Source organism: Platichthys flesus, chromosome 7, assembly GCF_949316205.1.
Source record: "Platichthys flesus chromosome 7, fPlaFle2.1, whole genome shotgun sequence".
NCBI classification, from domain to species: Eukaryota; Metazoa; Chordata; class Actinopteri; order Pleuronectiformes; family Pleuronectidae; genus Platichthys; species Platichthys flesus.
In genome coordinates this window covers 11,196,278-11,213,306 of record NC_084951.1, presented here as the reverse complement: position 1 = coordinate 11,213,306, position 17,029 = coordinate 11,196,278, and the positions used below count along the sequence as shown (strand labels likewise).

General features: G+C 39.9%; 1 protein-coding gene across 1 annotated transcript; it reads left to right on the top strand.

Moving 5' to 3' along the window:
- The first annotated feature begins 2,342 nt into the window (after positions 1–2,342).
- sgk2a (serum/glucocorticoid regulated kinase 2a) lies at positions 2,343–15,595 on the top strand. Its single transcript, XM_062391514.1, has 13 exons — positions 2,343–2,559; positions 4,475–4,499; positions 5,229–5,290; positions 6,257–6,314; positions 6,998–7,081; positions 9,431–9,562; positions 10,079–10,191; positions 10,300–10,336; positions 10,454–10,540; positions 10,780–10,875; positions 11,385–11,540; positions 11,735–11,824; positions 12,380–15,595. Exons 2-13 carry the CDS (start codon positions 4,485–4,487, stop codon positions 12,533–12,535), a joined length of 1,086 nt encoding a protein of 361 aa, XP_062247498.1. The 5' UTR covers positions 2,343–2,559; positions 4,475–4,484; the 3' UTR covers positions 12,536–15,595.
- The last annotated feature ends 1,434 nt before the right edge of the window (positions 15,596–17,029 follow it).

The window sequence follows — 17,029 nt, the reverse complement described above, 5'->3', positions numbered from 1 at the left end:
GAGGGGGGGTGGGGTGGGGTGGGGGGTGTTAGAGTAAAAGAGGGGAACAACGCAATGCATCTATTTTTGGGGAGTAATGGAGGAATGTCTTGAAGATGATGGACAAACTGTGAAGGGTGCCTAAAGGCGGCATGAGGGGCACCAACAGACGTTTTTTTATAGTTTGGTGGATTTACAATTGATGAGTTTGGTTCAGTCTCACAGTTTGATTTTTACCAAACTACCGAACATCACTTGTTTTGAATACACAGCTGTCGTGGCCCCCTGCTTCTGATCACTCTGCTGCAGAAGCGTCGTGCTGCAACTCACGGCCGAACTGGGGCTTCTCAGAAACTGATTTAATATGTTGACTCCCTGAATGAGTACGGTTCCTTTTTAATTCAAGCTGTTACACGGGTCAGTTGGAACTGTACTCAGACCAGGTGAGGAGCCAGAGAAAAAAAGAACTTTACACAAGACCTCATTATCATGAAAAACTGCTGCCCATTTGGACAAAAGCATCGGTGGAAGAAACTGAAATCCCAGATGTACTAATAAGAAATAAGGGAAATATAAATGTTGTTTAAAAGATAGTACTGTGGGCCGAGGGACACGTGGCCAGTTTAATGCAGCTGCTGAGGCTGGTCGGTGAAGCTGCTACAAGCGTCACGTTTTGTGCAATATACAAAAATTGAGACAGATGTACTGTATAAAGCAACACTTCATATTGCTGCTCCTTTGTTATCAGACAAATTCTAATAGAACAAGATGCAAGATCAACAAATAAGCTATTTTGTTCAGACTATCAGAGAAAGCTGAAGTGTCGTGGCAGATGAGAGAAAACCGTGAGCTCGCCATTTGTTTTTTCTGCCTCCAAATTCCCCACATGGTTTTCTCTCGCTGCATCGTTACTGTGAACGCTGAAGGGATAACCAGAGCTCTCATTTAAAATCATCCCCTCCAATCTAGAGTCAGAATCAACAGTGTTTTTACTTTTGCAAAAAAAAAAAAAAAAGTGATTTTCTTTACAAATCTTAATAGATAAGAAGGACACTTTGCATTGGCATGTTAGCACAACTGTGAAACCCAAGTGGAATTTTACACAATGATGTTCTCACACTTGGTCACTAGAGAGTGCAAAAACCACATGGGAGCACTAAAAACATGGATTGGACATGGAGCCAGGGGAGCAGCCTACTCTTCAGATGTGATGGAAACTCCATTCAGAGTATTTGTTCTTTCAAATGTTTACATTTTATGTCAGAATATGTTAAAAAAAAAAGTATGGATTTGATATCGTTAGATGAAAGTTATTTTACTGGAAAGTTTTAAGGGCTCCTGGAGTATGACTTCTTTGTGTGTCTCTCTGGTGGGATTTACGTATGTGTGTGTGTGTGTGGGTGTGTGTGAGAGAGAGAGAGCGTGTGTGTGCGAGTGCGAGTGAAGTTAATCTCGGGTCACAAATGCCATTCAATCCATATGAATTAATAAACGTCCAAAGCTGTCTTGTCTGATTCATAGTCTCTGCTTCTTCTTTTATATGATGGATTTCACACACACACTGCATTTCCTGTGCTTGTGCCGGTGTGTTCTGTGCTTTGCACTATTGACTATAAACTTATTTTGTTTGCATCACATCCCCCCCATCCACCATATTGTCAGCAACAGTCGTCTGTGGTGGTGTCAACTCCTCTCACGCCCTTTCTGCTCTTGCTGCTTATCTCCCTCATGTTCCACTGCAGAGGCCTGAAAAGCAGGCGTCGCTGCTGCTGCAGCCGGACACAGCAGCACTCAAGCATCAGCTCACTGCTGGATGGTAAATGTTTCATACAGGAGGGTTCAGCATGTGAGCATGACCTGTATCCTTTGGAAGGAGGAGGCCAAGAAGACCGGAGCCTGGTGCTTTCAAAATAAAGCATGCTTATCAGCAGGATCGGAAAAGTGCTGAAGGGTTTTAAAGTCACACTTTCTTAAGATGTCTTTTGCTTATTGTGAAGTTACTTGAATGTTGAGCTTCACTTAGCAGAGTGATGCATGTCCAGGGTTTGCCACTACAATGCAGTTTTAATATGAGTTTGTTGAAAAGAAGGTTTTTCATAAATCAAGTTTAAGAAACTACAGTATGTCTATTTAAATGAATGTATGTGTGTGTATGTGTGTTAACACAAGTTTTAGCTGTCATAAAGCAGGGTCAACGGTACAATAAAACATGTTGAGAAGAACAGGTCAGCTCAGCGATAAGAGCAAAGTTACATAAAAATATGAAATAATTGAAAAAGATAAATAGAGCGCTATTGCTATTTATCTTATTTTGAAAGCAAAGCAGCTTCCGTATGTAACTTTACTTTGACGTGTGGACGAGACACGCAAGGTTGGTTACACCTCTATCCTTCTTAGGACATTGCACACACATACCAGCTCCGCCTGTGTAAACAGCTGCCCTCAGGTGTTTTAAACTCAGAAAGTGTCCATCAATGATTCACTCTGTTGAAGTGAACCTTCTTCATACTGACTGACTGTGTTAGAGATCCGACCTGAGATCAGCCTCAGTCCTGAACCTGAACAAGTATCTGCACACAGGTGAGCAAACTTCTGATTTTACATTGCTGACCTGTGGTTTGATTTTACCGCACAGTGACGGTTTCCTGCAACATATCTGTAAATTCTCTCTTGTCTCCTCGTTAGTGGTGTTTTTGAGAAGTGTGATCCACTAGACGATTGTGTCTAGATACTTATCAGGTTTATAGTCCCATCAGGTCATTGATCTCCCTATGATATCACTATTAGCCTAGGCAGAGTTCAGGCTGTGATAAGAGAATCCTAGGTTTTCCTGGTTCCTGAATGTGTGCTGCCTGTGCTCTTAACCAGGAGACTTGTAGCTTAACTTATTTTTGTATCTTTAAATACAAATCTATGATGATTCATTCTAAAGAAAGCTCTATAAGTGTGCATAAAGAGATTCTGATTATTTCTGGGAAACGTCTCAAGGATTATGTTAATGTTGAGTCAGGGTCTCAACACTGGGGAGGAGAACGTCTCTTGTCTGTTCTACGGTGGCGGATGTTTGGGATTTTTCGTTTAGTGTTGATTCAGTGATCCACAGTCTGCTGCTCGCTCTGTGAAGTAAACCTTTGGACACACAGCAGCTGTTTGTTGCTTACCGTTATTTGCGGAAAATAGATTAACTTGCGTGTGGATGATGGTTGTTATTAAAAGATATTTATCTCCATTCATTCCTGTGATCATTTGGACCTGCTCGTTGTTAAATCCCTCTTTTTTGCTCTTGTTTCTTGACAATCCTTCTGAATCATGCATTATAATATTCAGGCTTTATCCAAACTGCAAAGAAGAAAATCACTTTTATTACATTGCATTTGATATACATGTATATTCAGCTTTATGAGCCTTGTAGAAAGGAACACCAGCTCATACACTATCACCGTACACTATCTGCCACCAACGTGAGAACAAACTTGTCTGAATTGACATTTTCAAACAATTAGACAAAAGATAGTAGTGTAGTTAAAAAAAAGTCTTGATGACACGTGTATAAGATCAGAAAGTCTCTTGTTGAAAGGAAAGTGAGAGATGTGATGGACAGAGTGTGGACTTCTTCAGTTCTCTCTCAGATAACCCACAGAGGACTTTAAATCAGGAAAAGGAATACAAAAAACGAATGTACCCAGAGGACATCTGTCCTGCTTCCAAATGTAAACTTGAGATGCTCTTTGTCTGTTGCCCTATTGTCTTATCATCTTGTATGGTTTTTCAGGGTGTATGAACTTTGGGTAGTTTTTGTGTGTTTTCATCAACTGTATAGATTTAGAGTTCAGTATTTGTCTTTTTTTAAACAGTTAAATACCAAAAGTGTCACCTCTCTTTTATTCTTTATGCCTTTAGATAGATGTTGAAGAAACGAAGAGAATAATTGCAACTTTTATTTTGTGTGTGTTTGGGTGAGAGAGACGGTGATCCCGTATTTATTGACAAATTAAACTGAAACAACAATATTTATGATGTAAACATGTTCGATGATATAGTCCCTACACACCAACAAACACACCCACACACACCCACACCCACACACACACACACGCACACACACACACACACACACACAGAATATATTCCCAATGTCCCTCATTGTGTGTCTTGTTTCTTACAAACGCAAATTACCAGCCGCTCGCTCCACATCCTTCTATCTCTCTCTCTCTCTCACACAAACACACACACACACACACACACATACACACACACACACGCACACACATATACACACACACAGACGAACACACACACATGCACAAGATATAATAGAAAAGGTGGTTATGAGTTTTCTGAGCATCTCAAAGTTGAAAGGATAAAAGCTGATTTGAATAATCCTCTCCTCTCCTCTCCTCTCCTCTCCTCTCCTCTCCTCTCCTCTCCTCTCCTCTCCTCTCCTCTCCTCTCCTCTCCTCTCCTCTCCTCTCCTCTCATGATGCTGACTCTGCAGTGGGAGAGGAATGGCAGTCTGTAATGTGAGTACATTTAAGTTTTTATTTATTTTTTATGTTTGGGTCTTGGTCTGTTTTAACTCTATTTATTATAAGGTGGTTTATATAATAGATGTCTGCACCTGCTTCTGATGTGTTTTCGCTCTGAGGTGATTTCATTGCATGTCACATATTATAAGCACATGTCAGCTCAGGGTGTCTCCATACCTTCCTCTTCTTACCTCCAGGAACAATATTCTTTGCTTTTGTTGCCTGTTACTGTGTTTCCAAGTTTGTGAAGACAATTCTCTTTCCAAAGTAAAATGTATTCTTTTTAAATATGCTCATATTAAACCACTCTCACCAAAAGATGAAGCCACCTAAATTTGAAACTCCATATTTTTCTTTAAAACATTTCCACACTGTAAAGTTGTGCTTTTCACAAAGTTGAAATCTAAAAACAACAATTGCAGCATGTAAAAGATTCTGGAGGAAGAGTGATTCTAATAAAAAGAAAAGAAAAAGGCCTGGTTCTGTCCGACACCTTAGTTAGAATATGATTGTTGTAATGCACAATGTTGTCATGCCAACGTAGAGAAGATAGATAGATAGATAGATAGATAGATAGATAGATAGATAGATAGATAGATAGATGGGTGGAGTAGAAAGTAGTAGAACATGTTTTCCCGTGGATTTGAATATTTTCATTTCCCTTGAAATTATTTTAAATCCTCAGTGTGTTGAATTGTATTTATTTTTATTTTCGTTCTCCAGATACGGTCACCATCCTCCTCGTCTCAAGAAGATGTCAACCTGGGACCTTCAGCGAACCCACAGTCAGTAGCTCTCCTCTCACTTTCCAGCACATCGCTCTCATTACTTTAACACACTGAGGATTGTTCATTACAGCCCCAAATCCAGGGAAGCCAAATTCTTCTTTGACCTAACCAAATTACCCACACTCATCGATATGAGTTCCTTTTATGCTTCCAATTTTTTAAGCCAAGATCCATGAATTGTTCCCTGTGAAATTAAAAAGCGATAATCTCCAAAATAATGTTAAAGATAGGGATTAAAAAAAATAACCTGGATCCACCAATTTGTTCGGATCACCATCAATATGAAGGATATTCTTTCTTCGCCCATGTCCCCTCTCTTCAGATCTGCTGTTTATGCATAATCCCACTGACAAACAAACAAATTAACAAATGCAAAGTTTGGAAAACATAAACTCCTTGATGATGGTAACAAGCTGTCCCCATGTGATAGTATCCCTTCATCTGGATCAGATTATTTTCTGCCAAATCAGTAGAAATCCTACAGAGATCATATTTAATGGTTTGTGTCATGTGTTCGGTTTCACCTCCACCAAGGCCAAACAGTCCCATTGAATCCAATCAAGCTGCACCACACTTCACACATTCATGAATTCTTATCTGAGAATTCAGGCAATGAAAAAGAAAAGGAGAATACATTCCTGGCTCCTCCCCCTGATTCGGACCCGAATCCAAAATGCAATGGGTTCTTCCCTGAGCCATACCACGTCCTTCCACAGAGTTTCATGGTAATCTGTCTTGTAGTTCTTTTCGTGTAATGCTCTCAACTAACAAACCAACGAATGGACAGGGATGAAAACATGATGGCGGTTCTAACCACCACCTTTTTTGAGAGAATCATTTTCAGCAAATTGACTTTTTTCGCAGGTGACTTTTCCAGCTCCTAGAAATACAGCTCTTCAGCAGTTATTGTGCGACCATGTATGATATGATGCATTTAATACATTACTCTGTGTGTTGTTTCAGTGCCAGGCCCACTGACTTTGACTTCTTGGCTGTCATTGGCAAGGGGACCTTTGGAAAGGTAACACTCCAACCATTACTTATTTATGAGCCTGAGTCTGAAAGTGTTTCCTCGTTGCGACTCATTCAGGTCACACGCTCTCCAGCAGAGACTCGTCAGTGAAAGTGATTGAAAGCAGACGAGGCTTCTGCGTTGTGACCTTGCACTGAGGACATGAAATTAAAATCTGTGGTGCAGGTTATTAATGGCGGGTCAGATAGATTGACGGTAATTCTCTGTGGGTTCAGTTTAATTGCTGCTGACGCCGCTCACAGGGTCAGAGAGCGGACCAGCTCGGCCCTGTCTGATCACAATGTGCTGCCAGCTTCATGAATGATTAACTGTACAGTCCACTGAGGCCCCAACATCAGCCAGTCAACGGTGGAGTGAGACAGCAGCAGAGAAGGCTTTCACACAAACTACACAACGCCCTGTTAATACCAACACATTATTTTGATAGCAGCTTTGAATTTCAACACATGAATAGTGTTAATTATCCTCACAGGACGGAGACGTCTTCTCCATTTTGCATGCAACACCTATCAAATTTCTCACGATCATCTGTTTCCATGGATCCCGCATCCGTGTTGTGTGTGTGTGCTGATCTCGAGGAGGATTAATGCAGTGTCCTGACAGCGATCTGTGGCGATGGTGGCGCCGACTGTTTACCAAACAAAGCACTAACAAACAAACCCCTCATGCAGGTGCTGCTCGCCAAGCTCAAAGCCGACAGCAAATTCTACGCCGTCAAAGTGCTGCAGAAGAAGGTCATCCTGAAGAAGAAAGAGGTGGGCACTGCTGTCGTGCACATATCGGATCACGGCTGCTTCTTTCTGAAGATTAAGATTAAGAAACATTTATTAAGTCGTCATGTTCAGCGATAAAGTTGATTCTGAACCCAAAGGCCACGTTAAAGCACTTTAGTTCTCAGGCTCAGGTCCTCAGCTCGATAAAGGAGAGTTTTGATTTTATTGAAACAAACATTTTGACTTTGTGATCAGGCCTAAAATAAATCAACTCTTTATTTATATTCCATCAGAACACATTATTTAAAAAAGAAATGCTAACATACTGCTGATATATTTAAAAGTGTCATGGCACATTCATTAACCGGCATGCTAAAGTCCAACATGTAATTATGCTAAAGTCCAACATGTAATTGTGCCAGATTTAGCCATGCAGGCTAGTTTTCTATCTGCTTGATGATATTAAACAACCTACAATGACAAATACAAATGCAGAAGTACATTCACACACACATGGGCACAAATAGTTAATAGATCACTGACAGAATTGTATGATAGCTTATATGAAAATATGGAGAAAGTTACATAGAAGGCACAAAAGTACAATGATCAGTAAAATAATATATAGACAAAATCACATACACACGACAATAAAGATAGGAACTGATATAAACCCTCAACCTGAAGCTTGAACTTCTGGCTGAAGAAGATGAAGGTGGAAAATATCTCAACATGAGCCAAGAGGACAAATCTTTGTGTGTGTGCTTGTGTGTGTGCATACGTGTGTGTGTGTGTGTGTACAAGTATCTTTGAGTGTTATTAGTAAACAGAGTTTTGACCCAGCAACACAATCTGAATCTTATCTAATCTACTGCTTGTTCTGTACAAAGGACAATTTTTATGACTCCTAGAAAATAACAGTGCTTCACACACTTTGTCGCGTTGTGTGGTTTTTAGAACAAAGACGAGTTGTCTGCGTCATTCCTCTGTTTAAGTCTTTATGCACATCTCTAAAACCTAAATTAAAACACTTTAGATTAAGATTTAATACAGAATTCCACATTTAATAACTGAGAATATCTGCTGCATTTCACAGCTGGAACACTAAATGGTTCACTGCCAGTAAGAAAGACACATGATTTCTTGTTTATTTATTGTTGAGTTGCTCCAAAAACGTGACCATGTCCCACAAACTAGCAGGTTAAACACACTTCAGTGTACAGCCTGTTTGTTAAGAAACATGTAATTCTCACTCTGCCTTCTTCTAAGGGGCAACATCGGTGTTGTGGTTCCTCTCGCTCTGCCCGGAGGGGGTGCCAATGTGAGGAGAAACACTTCTGGGTTAAACACTGCGTTATCTCCTCTTCCTCCCCTCGTACTCCTCCCCCCTCGTGATTCTGCTCCCCCTCCTCACATCCCTCTTGTGACTCCTCTCTCCCTCCGATGCTCTTTTTACTCTCAGACTTCTTGCCTACCATCCTCCATTTTCTTCACTTTATAATCTCTTTATTATTTTGGGCAGTCTGAGAACAAAAATGCAGCTTCATTAGATACAATCGGCCATGCCCTTAAATCCACATTCCCACCCCCCCAGCCCTGCACGTATTGACACAGTGAAATCATTACAGATAGAGTAGTACATGTATGAATTAATAACATTAGCAAAAGAAGGGGGGGGGGGGGGTTACCCTGTGTATCATAGGAAGCTAAAACTTTAGCATAAAAATAACTCATTCACATCTTGTTTTTGTCCAAAGTGTGTGCACTGTAACTTCAGGCTAAAGAAACAAATAACAAAACACTTTTTTCTATTTGTATTATCGAAGAACACAAAGGTACTTTCACCAGTGTGCTGTCATTTACAGTCACAGGACTTTAAGTCCTCTTGGAGCAAGTTGTAAACCGTGCTCAGCAGAAAGGAAGCAGGAACAACACGTATCATGTATTTATCATGAATCATGTGATAAATACAGAGGCACTAAACCAGCTCAGTGATTTACAGGTGGTGTCGTTTATTTCCTCTTGTGTGGCCCATGATCTAAATGTATTAAGAGATAACTTAACATTGAAATGTCAGTGTTATGTCCCCAGAAATTCAAGGGAATAAAGGGGAATAAGAAAAAGATCAAAATTTGAAACCGGTAACTAAAAAGAGAGGATGAAAACAGATAGATCAGGAAATGATTTACAGTTTAACAGAAAATAACACAACTGACAGTGAGCTTCTCAAAGGAGGGCGATTAATGAAAACACAGGACATATTTTAAAGTAGGTCAGGCCAAAGGAAAACAATCGATGCCACACAGCGCTACAGATGTAAACAACTGGCTCTGGACCGCCTCCTATCCTTCTCTACCTTCTGTCTCACCTCTTTCTCTTCTCTCTCTTCAGCAAAAGAACATCATGGCCGAGAGAAACGTGCTGCTGAAGAGTCTCAAACATCCGTTTCTGGTGCGGCTCCACTACTCCTTCCAGACAGCTGAGAAACTTTACTTTGTCCTGGACTACGTAAACGGGGGAGAGGTACGTTTTTTTAGACTGAATAGATTCAATGTAAGGTCTGTTGAGGGCGAACTCAGTGAACGTATCCTCAATGTCTGGAGGACCGAAATCATTCAAACATTTAACAATAACAACGTTTAACAACAACAACGTTTATTTCCTAAAAATCTGTTGTTTTTCAATCCTAAACCGGAGAAGGAAATTAAAACAGCTAGACTGTGAATAAACTGGAGTTTGACCTGGTCTGACGCCATGTCGCCTGCTGGACCGTACTTTGTGTTTACCTCTTTGTTCAGCTGACATCTGCATAACAGGCTGCACAGTAACTATGTCGTGATAAATGAACCTCTATTTAATTTTATCAATGAAATCACCTTCTATGCTGATGAGCTGGTGTTTTACCCCACACCATGAGTGAAAGTAAATTATTATCTGTTAATATTGGCTATGCGTGATATGTGTTTGGATTCTGCATACTGGCTCCCTAACTGTAATTTCCCTCTTTTTCCTCCTCTCTCTCTCTTCCTGTCCCTGCAGTTGTTCTTCCACCTGCAGAGAGAGAGATGTTTCTCTGAGCCCAGAGCGAGGTTCTACGCTGCGGAAGTAGCGAGCGCCATCGGCTACCTTCATTCTCTCAACATCGTTTACAGGTCCGACAGACTCGCACATTCACGGTCACATATTTCTTAAAAATATGAGCTGAATTCACATATGATGATCATTTATAATGATGATCTGCTTGTTCATGTTCACTGTAGAGATCTGAAACCAGAGAATATTCTCCTTGACTCTCAGGCAAGTCAGAAACCCCTGCATCTGTTTTTGTCGCTATTGTAAATACTGTATGTGTATATATATATATATATATAATTGCTCTGATTGAAGAATACCTGCTCATGTCTGTGTGTGCAGGGCCATGTGGTACTGACAGATTTTGGGCTGTGCAAAGAAGGTGTGGAGCCCGAGGGAACGACCTCGACTTTCTGTGGGACTCCAGAAGTGAGTGAAAAATATACGGACATGAGACAATCATACCACAAATCTGTCATAGTCCATACATGCATCATGCATGTCCTCTGAACATTTAGAAGAGGAGGGTTTTCGCCAAACTGACACTACTCGATTCAAATTGACTGACTCCAGAGATTATAAAGGTCATGTGCAGTAAATCTTGTCTTCACTTCCCTTAATCATGTTCTCTCTCTTTCCCTCCTTTCTATCCATCCCTCCATCTGCAGTACTTGGCTCCAGAGGTTCTTCGTAAGGAACCGTATGACCGGACAGTGGACTGGTGGTGTCTGGGAGCAGTTCTCTATGAGATGATCTACAGTCTGGTGCGTGTGTGTGCGCGTGCATGTGTGTGTTTTTGTGTGTGTGTGTATAGGTATAACCTAATATGTTGTGGGGACCTAAATACATTTATATAGTCCCACTATGAGGACTTGTCTTCCTTTTTGGTAAAAAAAAAGTCACCATAACTTAAATCAATAGATTTTAAGGTTAAAACATTATGAGTTAGGTTTTGGTTAAACTAAGATTTCGGTTAAAGTTAAGTCAAAGTTAGAGTTAAGGGTTAGGTTTAGGCAACTAGTAACTACTTCACATTCAGTCCATATGTACAAGTTAAAGTGTCAAAGGTCAAACTTGATGCTTTAGTATGTTTTTAATTTCTTATAAATTGCCTTCATCTTCATCTCCCTTACACACAGCTGCTATAAGACCAAACTTACATATCTCTCATGAAATTTCGGTTTCCTTCGGAGTGACTGTAATGTATCTCTGCAAATTAGCTCAATTGTATCGCGTGATGCTAATGACTTCTGCGCTCGTCCCTTTGCTTCAGCCTCCGTTCTACAGCCGTGACGTCAATGAAATGTATGATGGGATCCTCCACAAGACGCTGCCTCTGCCTCAGGGGAAGTCTGAGGCCCTGGGCTCTCTGCTGGTGGGTCTCCTGCAGAAGGACCAGCACCGACGCCTCGGGGCCATCGCTGACTTTGTGAGTGTGATCAAAAGAATTCTCAACTGTAGCTGCACAACAAGATAGATGCTTTCCCAGACGGGTCACAAGCTTAGTCTGAGACAAAGGACAGATCTTCAGCATTTCTCTCTCATATATGAAATTCTTGAATCTGAAATCTTGATAGGAAGTTCTGAAAATGATGGTATATATTCATATTCTGTACGTTATAGTTAGAAATAAAGAACCACACATTCTTCGCTCCAATCAACTGGGACGACCTCGACCACAAGAGAATCACTCCTCCCTACAACCCCAATGTGGTGAGTCTGTTCCTGCTCCGTCTTCAGTCAGCTTTGTGTGTGTCCCTGTAGACACTCTGGTGCCTTCTCACGTATCTCCTGCACTATCTTTTACCTAACCTCCATTTTTCAGGGACAATACGCCCTCTTGTTCTCTTCTCGAAAGCTGATCCACTGCACATTTTTAAACTGAAGGATTGAGTCAAAGGAAAATGGAGCATCAAACATTTGCGCACAAATATTAGAATTAAAATGTTACAAATGAGAAAAGAGTCAAAAATAAAGTATAGTTAATTGTTATAAAATTATGAAACAGCTGGTAAAATCAGAGCTAGATTTAAAGATAATGTATGAATAAAAATAAAATCCTGAGAAAGCACATCTTTAAAAAAAAAGTCTTTAGGAGATTGATTTAAAAAATAAGACAAAATCTGTGTGGGAACCCGCATGTAACCATAGTAACAACAATGATGATGTAAGGACAGCTACTCGTTCGTCCTGCTAAAAAAAACAAAAAACGAATGAAATCATGTCAGCAGAAACTTCACCTCATTACCCGATGACCTCATGTTTCAGAGAGGGCCAGCTGACACTCAACACATTGATCCAGAGTTCACCAGAGAGATGGTTCCCAGCTCGGTGGGTCGGACGCCGGAGCTCAACGCCGGCACCAGCTGCAACAACGCCTTCAACGGCTTCTCCTTTGTGGGCAACGACGACAGCTTTCTGTGAGACGTTTGGGTCTCGTGGAAACAAGAGCTACTCACACACTGGGGTACCCACTGTGTATTTATCATGTTTGACCTCTGTGGAAATGTCCCAATAGTTCCTCTTGAGGGTGTAGAAAAAAAGGGGCCTTGTATAAAACCAACTGCCTGCGATGAGGTATTTTTAAAGGTTCAAAGATGGCCGTCGACAGATTAATGGAAGAATCGATATAAATTGTCTTGCTAATTTGTTGGGCCACCATGAGGCGCCAGAACAACTTTGGTGCACGTTGATTCTACAAGTCCCTGGATGGATTGGGCACTATTTTTCAAAAATACATTCCCTCATTTGGTTCGGATGTCGATGGTGGAGAGAGCTGTTTAAATGAGACCAGTCAGGATGAGACCAGGTGACACAGCCTCTGATTCAGATCATGTTCAAGGCCGTGCTTTAGAAAACTTGTCGTTCTCTTTCTCTACTAGTTTTTCAGGGTTTTGGATGATCTTACCAAATACACAAGGCTCATAAGATGTGGGAGAAACTTTATATTCGTTTTGCAAAGGAATGAAGAACGTGTTAAAAGTTTTTTGTACACAACTGAAAAAACACAACCCTTATGTTCCAGTGTGCTTTAAAACGGAGATTCAGATCCAGAAAACCTAAAGAAATTACTTTTTTTTTTTCAATGATATGGAGACAAATGTACAAATGTAGCTTTTAAATCGTTTTTTAACACCAGATATCAGTGTGATGTTTTTGCCAGATTGTTCAGGACTCTATTGGCTTTGACCTGATTTGACACTGTTGAGCAGGATAAGATTTCTCAGGGAAACTGCTGCTTCACTCTGTGACACAAGGACAGATTGTTGTGCCTCATAAACTTCCCATGCTTCCTGTTCATTTGCTTTTCTTACTACATAAAACAACACATAGAAAAGAAAAAGATAAAAGTACAATGTTTAGAAAGCAAGTGATCAACTGGGGTTTTCTTCCTCCTTAAAAACCTGAAACCTGAAAATATTTGATCAAAGAAACAAAGGAGGTTTGGGGAAAAAAGCAGTACATGATGTAAATGATGTTGTTTATTTGGTTTATGTGAATTGTGCTTTTATTTCAATGCTGGAAATGAGGAAATTTTTCATATTTGTTAGTCTGGACATTATTACAGACAGTCATATTAATTAGTTTTATTTCATGATATGTAACAGGCTACAACTTAGATTATATATAAAGATGGACGACGTATCCCCACTTCCTCCCAATATCCCAGAGACAAATGCTGCCATATTTTGTATTGCATGCTGCTGGAAAAATGAACACAGACAGTGACCATATCTGAGATACTTTTATTTTACGTGTATTTTGAATTTTTTACCTTTGCTCCGCTCACATGGGAGGCAGGATTTATGACCTTTTGGCTTCACTTTTGGGGCGCTGTCAGGTCATCCATCTTTAAGTCCAGTCTATGGGTTAAAATTGTTTGTGCCGTTGTGAAAATACTGTATCTAGCATCTGTAAATATACAGTAGCAATAGGATCATGTTCTGCAGCCATGGGATTTTATCAGTGTAAACCATGAAGTGCCTCTCTGCCTTATTAGAGTTGGATGGAGTTTGATGTTGGCAGTTGCGGCTGACAGTTAGAAAATGAACATGTGATGTCCTTGAGTTTGATTTATATTGTCTTTCATATACACATGCAGTCTTGTTAATGCGTCTGATATTAAAGACGCAGCAATTCCAGAAGAAAGCACATTACTATTTACCTCCTCGAGGTTTGAATTTCTCAGAACACTCGATCAGATGCTTTTCTATGAAACTAAATTCACTAACAGGGAAATCACAATGTATTTCCTCAGACAACGGCTTTAAATGAATGAATGAATGAATGAAATGTTGGGACAGGAGAGAAATGCTTCTCTGACTCTGCTTGTTCACTGTTTGCCTTCTAAAAAATGTAACTCGCGTGAGAAGCTGTCACCCCCGACTGATCCTGTAAACACAGAGCTGTCACGCTGCCAGCAGCAGCAGCATTATGGGCTGATGACTGCAGAACAAAAATCCATATGTGTGTGGGTGTGTACATAGTAAACATGTTAATAAATCAAACAGATGTCCAAACGTTGACATGTTCTTTTGATTGAACCATTACACATGATGCTGTGTGCATAATGGAAACAATGTTCTTGATGACTAACCAGCATGTAATTGTTCTATGTTGCAATACTTTCATTCATCTTGAGTTTCTCCATTTCATATTTAGATATAGGTGCACAACGCAGCTGTTACTATAATATAGACAATATAATATTGCACAAAGAGCTTCTCAAACAGAATGCCTCTTTCAGGAAATACTGAGTTTTTGTGAAATAGAGGAGAAAAAGAAAATCTGAACCCGTCTGTTTGTGCTTGTTGCTACACATTTCTCGAACATTTATTGGATAAGCTGAATATTCTTAAAACATTGTAGATCCACTCAGTTGTAACTACAAATGTAACTAGAAATGTCCGGCGGTCCAACAGTATGTAGCAGTGCATTACTGCATTTACAATCCTAATCATATATAGTCAGTGGTGGGAAGTAGCGAAGTAGAAATACTTTGTTACTGTACTTAAGTAGATTTTTCACATATCTGTACTTTACTTGAGTACTGATTTTTCCTGATGACTTTTTACTTTTACTCACTACATTTGAACACAAGTTTCTGTACTTTCTACTTCGTATATATAAAGAAGTGCAAATAGGGTATTGTTAAAAATATATTCTTACTGCTTGTATAACAGAGCAGGTCAAGGATCTCCGGGAGAAGACAAACACATTTGAGGCGTAACCAAATATACTCGAGGAGTTTAAGCTGGGCCTGCGACAGGCCTGACCTTTGGGCTGACCTTTTTGCCAGTCTGTTTCTGTGTCTGTCTTACCTGCCTGCCTACCTGATAGAACCTTGCAGTCCCTTTGTACTCAGGATCTTTGGTTGTATCTGAACTGACCAGCCTGTCAGCACTCTCGGTTTTGTGGCCTATTTAGGTTTTGAACATTTCCTTCGTAAACTCCTGATTGTGTAAATAAAATTCCATACGTGCACTTATCTCCCTACGTTTGTGTTCTTGCACACTAAGTCCTGCCTCGTTCCACTGAACATATCAGAATATGGATTGAATTTCCGAAAGGCTTGTCCGAGTAAATTACGATGCTGCCATATGTGGAACCTACGTGTGAATCATTTAAGAACAGAAAGTCACAGGTAAAACATTTCCATTTGTTTCTTCTCTGTACTAGCGCTGTTCAGGCTGTTAACAAAAGAGAAACTATCTTATTTTGTGTGCTAGAACTTGTTTCCCATTGTTGAGTTATCATAAGGGGCATTGTGTATCATTCCTACTACTGATGAAAGCTCCATTGTTTAGTGATATTTACAGAATTACACTTTGTAAATATCTAAATGACATTTAGTGGTTATACTGTGGTCTATTAGTGTTCTTAGGTAGACACAAGAGGCACTTGAAGTTCAGATGCACTAGTCCAATACTATTTGAACCTCAGCATCTGGGGTTCCAAATTTGTAAAATTATACATTATATGTATATTGTTGTTATAATTTCAGTTTAAATAAATCCTGAAGAGAACAATTTGGGGTTGTTTTGTGTCTGTGTAGGCCTACTATGAAAAGCACTTTGCATTTTAAATTTTTGTACTTGTACTTTTACTTTTGATACTTGAGTACATTTCAACACCAGATACTTTTGATACTTAAGTCGATTTAATATGAGCTACTTTAAGACTTTTACTCAAGTCATTCTCTGACGGGTGACTTATACTTTTACCGGAGTCACTTCCAGGTAAGATATCTGTACTTTTACTCAAGTATGGCTTTCAAGTACTTTATACACCACTGTATATAGTAAAGTGTACTTGAGTAGAGTAATTTGACTTGTGTTACTTAAACCACATTCTGCAGTTAATACTTGAATTTACAAATAATTTAAAATCTTGGACTTCAGATGCTGCTTGTTTCTGGACTCAAACCTGTCAGACCACTGGAGTACGTGATAACATTACAGCAGCTCTGTTGGCAACACTCACTTACTGATGGTTGGGTATACAGTGTGTGTGTGTGTTTGTGTGTGTGTGTGTGTATGTGTGTGTGTTTCCAAGGGTGTCAGTAAACTGTTTTCATCTGTGAACACTACAAACAGATCCCAGTGGAGTAACTGAAACCACAATACAAAAATGAAACACTCTGTAGGTAATAGCATTGCTAATTTTATTTCACAGTCATGTACAGCTTGTACACCACTTGTATGTGTTTTTATTCAATATGAAATCAGTACATCTTTTCAGATATTTTTCTCCTTAACTTAAAAGTACACCTCATTTCTGAGGGTCATTACAGAAAACATCTCACACAACCCAATGACACATCACGTCTCGGAGGCAGTGGTGGCCTTAAGGAGGAAGTGTCTTACTGTCTTAGTAACTTGTCATCAGTGAAACATCCCTGAGTGCATATAATGTTTT

Bases quoted from the DNA above. Each gene is read 5' to 3' on its own strand.
- sgk2a (XM_062391514.1), top strand. The intron at 10,192-10,299 runs GTCCGACAGACT...TGTTCACTGTAG, and splicing joins TCTCTCAACATCGTTTACAG to AGATCTGAAACCAGAGAATA. The intron at 11,825-12,379 runs GTGAGTCTGTTC...CTCATGTTTCAG, and splicing joins CTCCCTACAACCCCAATGTG to AGAGGGCCAGCTGACACTCA.